The sequence below is a fragment of the Vespula pensylvanica genome, chromosome 4 (assembly GCF_014466175.1).
Source record: "Vespula pensylvanica isolate Volc-1 chromosome 4, ASM1446617v1, whole genome shotgun sequence".
NCBI classification, from domain to species: domain Eukaryota; kingdom Metazoa; phylum Arthropoda; class Insecta; order Hymenoptera; family Vespidae; genus Vespula; species Vespula pensylvanica.
The window spans coordinates 9,870,787-9,886,479 of NC_057688.1; the positions used below are offsets into that span (position 1 = coordinate 9,870,787).

At 42.8% G+C, this 15,693-nt stretch overlaps 2 protein-coding genes across 6 annotated transcripts in view; one reads left to right on the plus strand and one right to left on the minus strand.

Moving 5' to 3' along the window:
* Window positions 1-516: 516 nt before the first annotated feature.
* LOC122628825 (transmembrane protein 11 homolog, mitochondrial) lies at window positions 517-4,224 on the minus strand. The gene is made up of 3 exons (XM_043811522.1): window positions 3,717-4,224; window positions 2,711-2,928; window positions 517-2,636 (listed from the first exon to the last, which is right to left on the minus strand). Exons 1-3 carry the CDS (start codon window positions 3,755-3,757, stop codon window positions 2,350-2,352), a joined length of 546 nt encoding a protein of 181 aa, XP_043667457.1. The 5' UTR covers window positions 3,758-4,224; the 3' UTR covers window positions 517-2,349.
* An 880-nt stretch (window positions 4,225-5,104) lies between these two features.
* The window catches only part of LOC122628810 (protein outspread), a 61,935-nt gene continuing 51,346 nt past the window's right edge, over window positions 5,105-15,693 (plus strand). For 3 of the 5 annotated variants that reach the window (XM_043811481.1, XM_043811482.1, XM_043811483.1), the window contains exon 1: window positions 5,106-6,211. In XM_043811481.1, the coding sequence (XP_043667416.1) occupies window positions 6,068-6,211 (144 nt within the window). In that variant the 5' untranslated portion in view covers window positions 5,106-6,067. Of the gene's footprint in view, window positions 6,212-15,693 lie in introns of all 5 variants that reach the window. The other 2 variants (XM_043811485.1, XM_043811484.1) reach the window with 1 other exon arrangement.

Consider the following 15,693-nt stretch of genomic DNA (forward strand, 5'->3'; position numbering starts at 1 on the left):
TATACACGTTATATTGTTCTATATTTTGTATTTTGTAAAATATGTATTTGATGTTGCACTTAAAACAATTTATAACGACACTATGTACATATTTATTAATAAAATTTTATATACATATACATATATATATGTATATATATATATATATATATATATATATATATATATAATGTACAACAAGGTTCTTAAAAAATTCAAATGTATTTTTATGCTCAAATATCAAAGATAATTTTTTTCTTATAAATTTAAAATTAAAATTCGAATACCCAGTTGACTAGAACTTCTATATATTCTAATAATTCCAGTAATTCTAAATAGCACTAGTAGTGATTCTACTAAATAGTGGATATTATTTGATCAAATTTATACTATTGCTATAAATATATCAACAATTATACCATCGCTATAATTTTTTTTTTTTTTTTTATTTATTATTTGAACAGACTTCTCACCAATGTGAAGTAAAACAACAAAAGCCTTATCAAGAGGCAGGTAGAAAAAATGAGACGTTATTTTAAAATATGAAATAAAATGGTGACTTTTTATTCGCACATATTCCGAAAGACCTTTTTATTCTGAATAACTTTAGTTGAAAACATTTTTCAGAATAAAGCGCACATCAAAAGTTACAGAAATACAGAGTTCGTACACGCATTTCCATTAAGAATACACATTTGTAACGAGATATTATTGTTTATTGATATTATCTGTATCTTTCAGAATCATTTCGTCGAATACGACATCAGAATGTAAACAAACAAACATAAAATCATTTCGAACAGGCCTACGATTCGAGCAAAATATTCAACAAATGCGTCAAAAGTAAACACTTTTGAAAATAAACGCAAATAATTTCAAAAGTATCTGTTAAAAGAAATATAATCATTTTCTACGGAATTCATTTAATAATTAAATGGGAGTGAAATTGTCGTATAGAGTACTACGACTCGCTGTAATTATTGATGTGTGCATTATTTCGAACAATAATAATAATAAGAATAACATATTTATAATAAACGACTTTCGGAATATGTACGAATTAATCTATCATTCAATTTAATATTTGTTAGTAATATCTTGTTTCTCTCACTTGAGAAGACATTTGGAATTTTGCTTCATATTGATAAAATAAATGTTTTTTCGTGCGATAATGTGAAATAAAATTATACTGACGTAGCGAATTGATATATGAATACAGAGTTAGCGAGTCAGTCTCTATATAACATCGATTGTAGTTCTGTTTATCACGAAATTTGAAATTTTTTAAATAATATAAAAGAAATTAAGGTGAAAATATCATTGGTATTTCTAATGCTATGTTGTAAGAGAGATCTTTATCTATTTATAAGAGAGATGGTTTATCAAGAATTTCATATTAATTGGAATGTTAGAACATTAGAATACTTGGCCGTAAAGGTAGACGAATCCACACATATTGACTTATAGCTGCTGCGTTCATTTTTTTACTCGGTATGTTAGTAGAAAACCGAGTAATCGAAATTCGGGTTTTAAGTAAGAGGCCTAATGTCGATATACAAATAGAGAAATAATCTTTTTCCTTTTACAAGCTTCAAAATGGTTAAATACGTTTTATACACTAAATTGAAAAACTTTTAGAATCGTTCATCATTTGCTGCAGGAATGTTTACAATGCTCTTTTTTTGGGACAGAATTATGAAGCTTGATATACCTTTTCGAGTAAACATTTATTTACTCAAAGTTGGTTGTTTCATTTTGACTCAAAATAATTATTTACTGAAAACACAATGTAATCGTTAAAATGTTATATTATTTAAACAATTTGGAGTATAGAATAACACTATCATTTACAATTATTATGCACAGACACAGTCATTCGCTTTGATTCTGGTTAATTTCATAAAATGAAAAAGTCTAGGCAACGTTCCTTTCTTCATCTTGTGTTCTGTGCAATCTACCTATTTTATATACAATCTAAAAATACACGATGCTACATTTAACTTCTCGAATTTAAAGTGGCAATTCTGTATAGTTAAGAGAACACATATTACTTTAATTCTTTTGGATTATTTTTCAATTTGCTTTGTGACAAAAATGATTATAGTATAATCAGTAAATTATGGATCACAGAGTAAAAACACCTACAACTCTGAAGATAATATCCGAAGCTAAATGCAATTGTCAGGTGAAGTTATACATTTTATGTAGTACAAGGTCTCCTTTGTATAAGCAAATGTGATTCCGTGTTTCTTCTAATATAAAGAATCCTATGCTAGGCCTTGCTTCAATTTTTGATGATGTATTGCACGGCCCTTATGTTGCTTCTTCAATTTAAAAACAAGATATAATTCGTTTTTAACAATCAAATTTTCACTTAAAAGCTTGGTAGATTCTCCATGCACTAATGCTAATCGCTCCCAGTGTAACAGTCGCATGAAGAATTCGTCTCCTCGTATCATCCTTTCTTACAAGGAACGTTGGTGATGACGGACCTAAGATAGCTAACACTTCTACGTGTGGTAGCTTACTTGTGTCAGTTTCTACTTGGTATTGACAGCATGGATCAAACTGCCATGATAACGTATAAAGTCCACAAGTTATAAGTGATACAAAACCTAATGTGCCACAAATATAAGGTCGATCGCCCCATATAAGACCTACAAATATTAGAAACCGATAATTAAACGGACAAAGTATTAATTACAATTACGGTATAAGGACGTTGACAAACCTGTCGTGATGGCTGTTAAGCCAGATAACGTCGCAGTTTTATGAAGACAATTTCCAACCGTTATCCATCTGGAAGTTTCATCTCCTAATTTCGATGGTTCAATAATGATTAAAGTACATTCGGACTCGAGAGCTCTTTCTAACTCGTACTCAAAAGTTTCATGAGCATTTTCACTGTCATACACTTCTCTAATAATTGCAACTTTTGAGTTATCATCCCTGTAAACATAAAAACGTTACGATTTGACAGAACGATACTAATGTCACTTCCATATGTCTGGATAAGCAAAAATTGAATGAAAAGCGTATAAGAATAAATTACAAAGATGTAAAAATGTACGTGTATCATAATACAGACATTAAATGTACCTTTTAATAAGATTGTTTTGCCATATAAAATCATATAATTTTAAACCTTTGATTCGTCATTTTTAAGAGGACTCGTTAAAAATTGATATCTAGCACGTGACATTTGAAAGTAGATCGGACAAATTATGATTTTTTTGACCATTTGTTTTCTTTGCATGTTATGTAAGATGTCTGGTTGAATTTAATCAGATTAAGATTTGTTTCGATATAACATTTTTCCATATTTCTAATGAATGTTTATACGTTTTTTTTTTTTAATACTAAAATATATTATAATAACGTTATTTTACAGGGCGATTAAAAAGCGAATGTAGAAATTGAAAGCAAAAATGTAAAACTGTTGGAAAATATTTAAAATACGTATATACTTTGTACCTTTCAACGATTCATAATTGCAACTTTAAAACGTGACATAGTAGACGCTCTTACAATTTACTGAAATACTCTTTGCAATTAAATATTTACGAATATTAACACAAATAAAAGGTTAATTTGTTATACCCAAAGTATAACGTTAGAGGTTAACTATATTTTGCATTTAATTGCACGATATGATAGCAAAATTTTACGTAAACATCTTTGCGACTAATAAATACAACTTTTCGTATAAAAAATTAAAAATAATCAGAGCTACGAACCTGTAAACACCTTTATCTACCATCTTTACAGGCAATCTCATAGACGATGGAACAACAGTCGTTCTGAACCCGGAACAAATCTACGGATATAGAACCGGACGTGTAAATCAGCTGATTGTTTTACATACGCGTATGACTCAAGTAGTTTCTCAAAACTAGAAATAATTTTTTAATAGCGATATACGAGAGATAACAAAATATCTTTATGAAAATTTTATTAAACAACGTAGCTCGTTTAATGTTCGATTACGAAACGAAGCGAATATACGATACATGTATCAACAGTATTATTTGTTTCGAATGAAAACATATATCAAATTATTATCATTTAATAATTCCCGCCTTTTATGTTTTTAGGTTCATGCGTTTTATTGTTTCAAGATGTCGCGATATATTCGATTCGATAGTAGCGGGAATAAAAACGCAATAAGTAGATCCGTGTCGCTCGAACAATGTCGTTCGTCGTTTCTTTTGTTTTATAAATAATTGGAACGATCGTCGATCGCGTGCTACAAATATTTCGTAATTCTGGCACGGTGTATCGTACTCGTCGCGAGGAACGCGCGCGCGCGCGCGAGTGCGCGCACACACACACACGTACACACGTAAACACACGCAGCAGAGAGACAGAGGTAACTTTGGAAGATTGCTTCGAGATTACATAATTGGTACCTCTACTATCGAATATTTCGATACGTATGATCAAAGAAACGTGTAAAAACGAGAGAGGCCCGTGCAGAAAATATCGCAGCAAAAAATTTCACAAGTATATCCGAGGTCGGCCACTCGGATCGAGAAACACGAGTAATTTTTTATCGTCGATATTGCTTCATTTGTAACATTCGATTCGATCGAAGAAAATCGTATCGTCCGTAAGACGACGTAAGAAACAAAAAAGAATAGAGAAAGATCATAAATTTGCATCGCATCGGAAATCGACCAATGGTAGAAGGCATATGTTAAGGAAATATGGCGGATACGCGTTGGTAGCGTTGGCGACCAATCAGCTGACGAAGATGGGCCGATAGCTGGAGAAAGATCGGAAAGGGTAAACGGTGGCGCTTGGATTAGAGGAAAACGGGGTACGGTAGCGCGGATCGCGGATGGATGTACGCGCGAGTTTCGTTCTGTCATGGATATTATCGGACGGTGTGTCATAGCTTTGTCCGAGCATCGTCGTCGCGCTCGTCTACGTGCTCGTCGTCATCGACGTCGCCGGCGTCGTCGTCGTTCTTATCGCTAGATAGAACGACCCATAGCGCCCGTGAAGACACGGCGTCACGGCGCGTATAGGCGTTGCACGCGAAATTCAGGATTCCGTGCTCGCGTTTTGTTTCTTTCTTGCGGTGGTGCATCGAGTGAAACGGACGGAAGGCCCGCGGGAGGGAGGGGGAAGAGGGAGAGAGAACGAGGCTTCTCCGTGATTTCATTCCAACGTCCACGTGCTTTCGCGGCTTAGGCAAGAGATTCTCGAGCGACGGGTGCGGCGGTGAAAGAGTGGAAAGGGAAAGAGGGGGTTTGGCTTGATCTCTCTCTCTTTCTCTTTCTCTCTCTTTCTATGCCGGAAGGTGGTAGGAGTGGGGGGAGAGCCAGTCCGCCGTCGACCTTAGGAGTCGAGCGGTCGTTTCGTTGCATCGCGTTTAGTGCGTGTCCGTCAGTGCGCGAGTCAATGACGACGTCGTGAACGCGCGAGAACGCGCGTGCTCGTGCGACGACGCGCGTTTCCCGCGACGTCGAGAGAGAAAGAGAGAGAAAGCAGAGAAGATAAAGAAAAAGAAGTGGGGAGACGCGGAAGGGAGAGAAGAATAAAGGAAGCCAAGAACGAAGCATCGTCGAATCGTTTGATCGCACAGCACGTTTGCGTGCTCAAATCCACGCGCGTACGCACGTACGGGCGGAAAACGTGCGTTTCGTTCGCTCCTGCGTTTAACCTCGAGGAAATCAAGATTCGTCCTCCTGCTCGGCGTTTTTCAAGGATTCGAATAGTCTCTTTTAAGAGCGTGACAGGGTTAGAGGAAGACCGGGCGGGAATTTCGAAAGGCGTCAAAGTGATTCGAAACGTAGGTTAGGGGGCGATACTTTCGGATTAAGGGGGTCCGCGAAAGTGACGCGAAGTTGTCGCGAATCCCGGAGGAGGAGGAGGAGAAGGAGGGAGAAGGGTGTTAAGACGGTCAAAGGATAGCGACAGAGGTCGATAAAAGATCTGAGAAAATAAAAAGGGAAAAACTTTGAAGAGGGGAGCGAGTAAATGGAACGATGTCGTTGCCATCGTCACTAGTGTTGCTGTTTTTATCGGCCGATAATAATCGTCGTCCTCGTCGATAAGCTCGCGCTCGCGTCAGTGTGTCGCGATGTCGAGCGGCACGGCGGGCGTCGTGCGTGCTACCGGCGCCGAGTGCAGGAAGTTCGCACCAAACATATTCAACAAGAGCAAGTGCAGCAGCTGCTTCAAGCAGAAAGAGGAGCACAGTGCGGAGGCTCTGGAATGCAATAGGGTGAGTTTTCCTTGACGGACTCTATCTTTATCTCTCTTTCTCTCCCACCTCTCGCTCTTTCTCTCCTTATCCCTCTATCTCTCTACCTCTATCTCCTTTCCTTTCTTAGTCCTTCTTTCTCGCGTGCTCTTGCGTGTCCTTTCTCTCTCTCTCTCCCCCCCTCCCTCTTTCATTCTGCCACCCTCCTCCATCTTTCTTGCGTACATGCTCGACTCGACGCGCCTCGAGACGTCTCCCTTGGCTTCTTCTTCTTCTTCTTTCTTCTCCTCCTCCTCCTCCTCCTCCTCCTCATCCTCCTCTTTCTTCCCTTCCCTTCCCTTCCTTCTCTTCTTTTTCGTCTTTCTTCTTCGTCGTTGAATTCCTCGGCACGATCGGTGAGGAACAGCGGCAGGGAGGCCTCGTAGGGATCATTGCTGTTACGTAAGTCATACTTTTTCATTCGATCTGCTGCTACCTTCGGGGCATGTCTCAAAGGAGCAAACTCGATCGATCGATCGATCGGTTGGTCGATCGATCGATCGATCGTTCGTTCGTTCGTTCGTTCGTCGGAGAAGCGTTAATTGCTCGCTTCCTTCGCGAGATACTTCTATTACGACGCATTTTCTCTTTTATACGTTACAAAGATGCGTCACCTATGAGAATTCGTCGTTCGTTATCCCATCGATAAAGGTGGTCGCTTCTTTTACGTACAGATTCTTCGCAATCGATTTTCTTTTTTAAGGACACAGCACGAATCCTTTTCGATTGTTATCGACGTTCTCGCGGCCTTGGCATCGTGACTTTTACGTATAGGTATGCCTTTCGAATCTACGTTTCCTCTCGCCGTGACGCATCACGTTCGTCTTATCGCGTAGATATATTTATGCGGATTCGACGAAAAAAAAAAATCTCGATGCGCCGATAAGAGGTCGTACGCATTCTCTTATCTTGGACTCGATATACGGAATCGGAACGCGAAGATATCATTTCGATCGAATGAAAATAAAAGGAAATTAGACTTTTGCGTTTTTCGTTCTACGGAGGAGGAGGAAGAAAAAAAAAAAGTAGAGAAAGTCAGGATCCTTTTTTATATCGTTACTTCGTTAGAAAAAAGAAGTCGAGTCGAAGTAGAGCCACGCGTTTCTCCTTTCTTATACTCGTTTGCAAATTTCGGAATGCTGGCAGCCTTGCGACCTGTTCTCTCGGTGCATTCCAATCGCCTTCTTCCAGCACCCTTTATAACTGCCTGTCGGAGAGCCGTTGCCTCGTCGACTTTCGAAGGAACGCAGTAATTTGCGTGAGAAAGAAGGAGAGAGAGAGAGAGAGAGAGAGAGAGCACGGTCCTCTTCCTCTTTTCGTAACAACGTTCGAAGAGACAAAAATGACGAGTCAAATTACCGGTATAATATCTAACTTCGGAATGCTCTTTCAAACTTTCCCTTATCGTTAGGAAATACATTCTCTTATTATCTTTTCTCCTACCTTCGACTCATCCATAAGATCGTGTTTTTATGAAATTAAGAATGGTTTCGTGTAGGTCACCAACGCCTCTCTTTCTCCTCTCTGTCTCAGTTAAGATCATTGCATAAAATTCCATGAATTTGCATTAAGTTTCAGGGCTTTCGATCGTCGCACATGGCATATTTCCATATACACCGCACGTAGAAGGTCTTGCGAGTGGTATACGTATAAAGCGAAATACGTTGCCCGATTGCTTTACCACTAATTACGAGAATACTTGGTTCTCTCTCTCTCTCTCTCTCTCTCTCTCTCTCTCTCTCTCTCTCTCTCTCTCTCTCTCTCTCTCTCTCTCGATGTACGATCTTAAGGAAGCCGTAAGACGTGCTTTTTACGAACGATACGTTCTCGCGGAGCAGTCAAAAGCGTGTGCCCGTTATAAAAGCGACGGAGCTTATTTATATCGGTTTGGTTTATGCATACGAAGTACGTATAGTTTGTTCGACTATAACGGTTATACACGAAAACGACGTCCGACTTACCAACGACCGAGAACATTACCCGCGAGTCCGACTATTTTTTAATAAGAGTAGATGAAAAATCGGTAGATAGCAGTTTCGATCGTAATTTCTTCATCAAGACGCACGCGGTACCTTCGACGGCACTTTTCTATCTCGATAATCCCGATAGAAATTTGACACGAGACGAGAGAAAGACTGGGAGATAAGATTTCTTTAAGCGAGACACGTTCGCGATGAAAAAAATTCTTCCACCGTCATCGCCCTCGTCGTTGCGTTTGGCATTCGAAGAAGATGAGCGAGAGTCGAAGAATTTCAGTTTCCGTTCTTACAGCGATACGAAGAAATTTTGACGTTTGCCCTTCGAAATTCTCGCTACGCTAGAGAAGGTCAACATTTTTTCTTTCCTTCTTCGACGACTGACAAAGACGGCGAACGTTGCCGCGTAACGTGTTCACGCGTCTCTCTCTCTCTCTCTCTCTCTCTCTCTCTCTCTCTCTCTCTCTCTCTCTCTCGGCCGCATATTTACTTTGCTTACGACTCCGAAGCGTATGCCATAAGCGAGATACTGTTATGTTCGGCGCTGTACGATGTACGACGACGTATCGCTTCGTCGATCTTGATATTTCTTTCTCGCTTTTCCGAGCCATTCGGCTCTCGCTACAAAGTTTCGATGAAATTGCGCCTTACGAAAGACGTACGTATTTGTACAGATAAGTAGGTGTATACGTTGTACAAACGTCGTACTCGACAGCCTTTGCCGCTTTGGTGCGAGGCGGTGACACGGTCGATGTACGGTCGCGACTTTTCGCCGGACCGACGAAAGAATCGCCATTGTTTTTCCTATTTCATCGAGGATTGGCGAAAGCGGTGAAACTAGTGTATCGCGTGGTGGCAGAAGCCGCGAAGCGAGTTTTGCGCGCTTCTTAAACGTGCCGTTACAAAAAGGTAAAAAATCTTTAAGAGCGGGCATCCAGTTGTAACGGTATACGGTATACGGAGGCGAAAGAAAAGAGAGGAGATCGGTTCGATCGTTAAGCGGGTAAAGGCTAAATGAAACGTCCTGTACGCGAGAGTTACTAGTGAATGGGAGTCGAGTCTAAAGCGCGCGCACCGTCGGTGGCCCGCTTTACGGTGTATCCCGGATAGATCGCCCTCGAGCGATTAATCGAGTCTGCGAAGGCGAAGAGGAGGAAGAAGGCTCACCGCCAGCGTGATAGACGGACCGCGAAAGGAGGGAAGGGCGCTTCTTCTTTCCTTCGAATCGAAGCTTTTTCCTTAGCCGCCCTCCTCCTCCTCCTCCTCCTCCTCGCTTCGGTTTCCTGCCGTCGAAGTCGCGGAGAGCGCGCGCACGCTTCTTACCTTTATAAGGACTTCATTGAAAACGTCGTCGACGGAAAACGAGCACGCTCGAGAACCTATCACCGGCCATCGTCGGCGCTACTACCGTCGCGCGCTTTACAACTTCTCCTTACCGACCGACGAAAATACTTTTACGAGTTGGCCATCGCGCGTGCGTCGAATGGATTATTTCTTTCTACACGTAGGAACGTTCCCTCGGAGAGGGAGAGAAAGGAGGGTCTCGCAAGGATTTTTTTTACTATCTCGGAGATTGCTTCTTCCTTGCATTTTCCCCTCTCATAAATAAATAATACGACGAGCGCTACGTTATTTCGATTTTAAATCCGAAGAGAGACGAACGAAGAGTCGTTTTTCCTCGTAGGATTCTCGGGACTTCCAGGAAGATTCTATGGGTCTCTAACATGAATGAACGATCTCTATCGTCCGGGCTTTACCTTAACGGAGTTACTCTTAACGAGAAAATCTGGTTCCGAGACGGTTTCCGCGTAGTCGTCTCTTCGAGGGAAGATGACCGTGGCGCGAGTAACTCGACCGATCTTTCCCCTCGAGCAGCTCTCTAAGCTCCCTCTCTTCTTCTTCTTCTCTTCTTGACTTCACCCGGTGAGACAGCGCGTTATCTGCGATCTCGACGAAGGATCGGCGTAAAACTTGGGAGCGCTCGTAAAATGAGCGGGATTTTCAGCTCTTACGCTTTTTAGCTCGTCCTCTGGGACGAGGAGAAGTCTCTCGTATTTTCTTATCTTCTATGCGCTTCTTATCTGCGAGGAAACCAAAACAGAGAGAGAGAGAGAGAGAGAGAGAGAGAGAGAGAGAGAATAAAACGCGATTGGCAAAGATCGATGAGTTATTTCGTTGTTCTCGTTCTTTATCGTCGTCACCGCGGGATCGTTTATCCACTCTCGGTCGTTCGTCCTCCCGTTGACCACCGGCAATTAGCTTCACGGTCACGACAAGGACATCCACTTCGTGATAGACTAAACGCAGGTCGGCCAAGTTATGAGATATTGCTCACCGAACGGACGGCCCGGGGTGACTCGAACCGGACGGATAATAACGGCACTGGATTTACTCTCGATCGAAATTTCTCTTTTCCATTTCCGTTCTTAATTGATATCGCTAGGTAGCTAGTATATCTGAAGCTTTTGGAATTCGATCATTTTACGAGCGCGTTTTTAGTCACGGCGCCAATTTTCTATACGGCTGACGGACGAATTCAGTCGAATAGTCATACATTAATGCTTAGCACGATTGAATAACTCATCGGGTAGAAATCTCGGTGCTACTATAAGCGTGCCTGGAATGCCGATTTATAGGTCGATGAAGTTCGATCGAAGCGCAGAGGATGATTATCTGTAATCGAGCGGGCATAACGTAGTACCAGATCTTGTTTCTCCGATGTGCATCGGCCAGTCGTTTGCTAGTCCTCTCTCTCTCTCTCTCTCTCTCTCTCTCTCTCTCTCTCTCTCTCTCTCTCTCTCTCTCTCTCCCCGTTCCTCTATCATTTTCCCCTCGTCGTGTTTTAAATATATGTACGGTGTGAATCACCGAGGAGGAAAGCCACCACGCTATGTAGTTACTTTATTATGTCAGGAATTACTCGAAGGCGCGATGGGTTCACGTAGCATTAAGAATAAACTCTTGAAGACTGGCGAGAGGGAGAGGGAGAGGGAGAGGAGCAAGCTCGAGCGAAGAGAGAACTCGTCTTGGAATAATCCGTTGCTTCTTACGGAGCCCTCTGATCATTCGATTTAATTGTTGATTTATTCCAAACGAGAATTCATAAAGCGCGTGGGAAAGCGATCGGACCGGTTTCATCGATCTATTTTCCTTTCCTTTTTCGTAAGCGCGATATCAGGGTTAGGCTTTCGAATTTGAAGGATTTCGTATCTCGACGGCTGGACGAATAGGTCGATTACCTTAGATGGCGAGAAGGCCCAACCCAACTGCTCCCAGTGTGCACTCTCGTTTCCCTCGCGGAGATCTTATCCTGACCTTGCAGTTGGCGTATAAATGATTTATAAATAATGTATGGAGCGCATTTATTTGTACACGGGCGTACACCACGCAAAGTGGGCCGTAGAGGAGCGATGCGCGATAAAAAAAAGCTTTGCGAGAGAGAAAGAGAGAGAGAGACACGTAGCTGATATTTGTCTCGGTTCCTCTTCGATTCATTCACTCGATCTCTCCCTCCTTTTACCTCTTCGACCTCCCACTTGACTCGTCCGTTGGCACACCGTCTCCTATCTCTCTGGAGCCTTGGCGGCTGCGACGACGACGACGACGACGACGACGACATTGCGCACCGTAATGCGCCAAAGAAAGGAAAGACTTGATTTTTGTTCGAGACACGACCTCGGCCAGCTCGACCGAAATCGTCAATGAACGTACACGCGTGCAAGAAAAACGATCCCTATGTTCTATCTTTTCTCCGCGTCTCCGATAGCGATAGGATAGGTCAACCAACCTTTCTAGTATCCCATCGAATTCTCGCGTTCGAGCGATAGAACGAAGAGCGCGTAGTCACGTGGAAGCGAAGAACTTTCCACCTGTCCCCGATCTTATCTATATACTCTCGGTGAACTCGCCGTGTAAAACCATACACGTGCGATCTCCGTGCTGCATTGCACGTGCATCGCCGTGAATGGTGCTACACGCTCGTTACATTTGTCTTCGTTGCTTTCTGGAATTTCGCGTGTTACGACGTAACCGAGGAAAAAGGAAAAAAGAAAAAGAAAAAGTCTTCTTTCTTTTCGAATTTTGCAAAGAGAAATCGTATCTTTCGTTCTTCGCCGGCTTTATCGGAGTATCCTCATCGAAGGAGGAATCATCGAGATCGATCGAAACGAAATTTCTTTTCTCGGAATCCCGTTCGCGCGTAAAGCTTGCTTTCCACCTGTTCCGGATCTTATCTCTTTGGCATCGCTCGACCGGTGAAACCTGCGAGCGAAATCGGCGACGACGGCACCAGTAGCCCTCCTCCTTTCATCCCTCTTCAACGACGAATCCCCGCGATCGTCGAATGGAGGGCAACCGCTTACGCCTAAAAAAATGTACGCGTAGACGTGTACCTGCTTACGTACACGACGTATACGCGAGCTTGTCCGCGCCGTTGTGGAAGATTAATTAATATCGCGGTATCGTTCGCGGCGAGCAATGACAAATTGGAGAAAGTGAGGGCAACTCACTCTCCGGTGGTCGTGACTCTTGCGGGTAAGACACTCCATCGTGATAAAAGTCGTGGCGCAGGGTTGGAGCGTGATACGAAAAAGAGCCTGACGCTTCGAGCGCCAAACCTATCATTATAGCTGTTGATGTCGTTGTTATTATTATTTTGCATTATTTTTTATCCTCCTGCAACCACTCGAAAGAAATATTTGAAGAATTTCATGCAATTTGTGTCGGAATTAATTGGATCGCGCATAACGCGCGATAATTATCTACTAGATTTCATAACGATTTTCCGTTTCTCGTCTCGTAACATTTCATTTTTTTTTGCTCGTACTTGAGAAAAGCATAGAGTTTCTACTCGTTTGGTGCGTTGCTCTCTAGTCACGTAAGATTAATAAATTTGAATTCTTCTGTATTTCTTTCGACGGAAAATGCGTTAAATGTTTGCCTGCGTTACGTGACCGAGGACGATGATTTGGCGTACACGCATACGTACGTGCATTGCGTAACGCAGATACGTGTCTTCTAATCCTCTATCTCTCCCTCTCGCTATCGCTCTTTCTCATTTCGTCGTATCTCGGATCGGTCGCTAGCTCGCACACGGTTTACGCAATGGGAAACGCGTAGGAAGATGCGGATGTAATATGCAGATTGAATAAAAGTGGATCACATGGTCGAAACCGTAGGAAACAGGCGGTTCGCGCGTACTCCGTTATATCTTATCCGTCAGGTTCGTATCGGAAAAAATAACGTTGTAATCCTGCTTGGAAGCGACGGGAAACCTATTCTTTTTTTTTTTTTTTTTTTTTTTTAATACTTTGGAGTCGACGAGTTTTGTTCTTACTCGCTTCGTCGCATTCGGTAAACGCAAAAGGTTTTATGAATGCTGCTCATCGAGCGTTCTCGAGTGATTCGTTGTTTGCATCGAAATTACATAATCTCGCGGCTCGATGGGCAAGGGTCGACGAAGCATCGAAAACATTTTTCCACGGTGCAGCCGCGACGCTTCGTCGAGCGAAACGTTTTCATCGGCATACCTACGAACTGGTCCTATCGATTACCGATCCGATCTTATATCGATGCTCGTATAATATTACTGCTCGGCTTATATCCCAGGTGGAAGGAGGAGGGCGGATATCGTGTCTCATAAAGAATCCGTCGTATAAAAGTCGATCCTAGAGAGGTCGGTCTCGCTCTCTTTCTCTCCTTCCTCGCGGGAGGTGTACGCGATTTCGAATCGTGCTCTCATCGAAAATAACAATCGATGACGCTCCCGTGCACGATGATTCGAGGAAAGCGCAAGAGTATCTTTCCCGTGACACATCTCGCAGTGGATCTCTCGAGTCGATCTATCGTCGAAATTCCGAAAGGATTACTCTTCTCCGAGAAAAAGGGTGATTCGGTTAGGTACGAACGTAAAAATAAAGGAAAGGAGAGAAAAGGAAATGGAAGAGAGGAGAAGGAGAGAGGACGGTAGGAGGAGGATGTAGTATCTCGCATAATCTGCGTCAGGGGATCGCCGTGGTGGTGATGGGTGATCGATCGTTACATAGCGTGCATGGAAACGATCTCGCTTCCCCCGATTTGCGATCCTCCCTTTCTCTTCTCCTCCTTCCTTTTGCCAGTCATGAATCCCAGTGTCAGGGCCGTAAGGAGAGCTACGCGGCAACGGGATCTCTCCGCGCGCTCGGTGGAACGCGGAAATCGAAACTTTCCTTCCTTTCCAAGACTCTCTCTCTCTCTCTCTCTCGTTATCGGGCACTGGAAAAGATATCGACGAGAGATACGAACGAGATATCGTAGCGACTTTTGTACGTACGAGGAAGATAAATAATCCGATAGACGACTCGTGCGAGCGACTCGTCGCACCGACTAGATCTCGACGAACTTCTTGCCTTTGCGTTTTTATAATATTTAACGTCATTTTTCCGTATTCCACGGATCGATGTATCCTAGAGATTCGATAGAATATCGACTTTAACTCGTCGATGGAAGCACTTAATAGAGAGGATAAACTTGGTTTTCGTTATTGCGATGTTATCGGTAGATACGGGACTGGTTTATAGAACGGTCGAAGGAAGATGGAAGGAGAGCAGAGACGAGAAGATCGTAGTCGGTCGGTCTCCGCGTGATTATAATCTCCTCGTCACTATGGCGGCATGCAATCTGAGACTAGAAGCATGTCATTCGGTTGTTCGCAGCTGCCAAGGCCTATGGTTATCCCTTCGTTGCCCATCTTTTTTCTTCTCCTTCTTCCTTCTTCCTTCTTCCTTCTCCTTTGCTTTTTCTTTGTCCTTTTGGAATCCGCGGAATCTTTATCGCGAACGAACCACAGCCCAGCTTCGGAGAGACAGACAGAGAGAGAAAGAGAGAGCGAGAGAGAGAGAGAGAGAGCGCAACGCGGATACTCACGTAGATCGCGCTGATCGATAGAACGCGCTCGGTAGCGCAGATCACTGTAATATCGAATCTCGAGAGCCCCTTCGAGCTCCGAACGATCGAAGAATCATACAGGAAGAGAATCTCGAGACACCTTTCAACATTTTCTTCGATCGATCAAGCTTTTCCATGTAAATCGTTGCAGCTGACGCTTCGGCGAAGCGAAGCAGACGTTTACACTAATATTAGAAGCTGATAAGATAGGTAGAGAGAGCTTCCTTGTACGCACTTGTTCGACTTATAATTCTCTTCGGATTAGCTCTAATCGAACGAACGAAAACGAACAGGATACTCCCATTAATTAGTCATCGAGGAAGCAATTCGCGCTAATTCGATATACCTACGGAACAAGTTCTTCGCATTAAAGAAAATGATTAAAGAGAGAGAGAGAGAGAGAGAGAGAGAGAGAGAGAGAGAGAGAGAGAGAGAGAGAGAGAGAGAGAGAGAGAGAAAGAAAAAAGGGTCGTTAACGAGGCGGCCTCGTTGGAAGAGTAGAATAAATCCCGCTTTGGCGAGGCTTTAACTTAGCTGCTCGAAGTACAGAGCAAAGTCACGAAG

Coding starts and splice junctions, on each gene's coding strand:
- LOC122628825 (XM_043811522.1), bottom strand. CDS start 3,757: ATGAGATTGCCTGTAAAGATGGTAGATAAAGGTGTTTACAG. Junction 2,929..3,716: donor GTAGATAAAGGTGTTTACAG/GTTCGTAGCTCT, acceptor TTATGTTTACAG/GGATGATAACTCAAAAGTTG. Junction 2,637..2,710: donor CTTAACAGCCATCACGACAG/GTTTGTCAACGT, acceptor TAATATTTGTAG/GTCTTATATGGGGCGATCGA.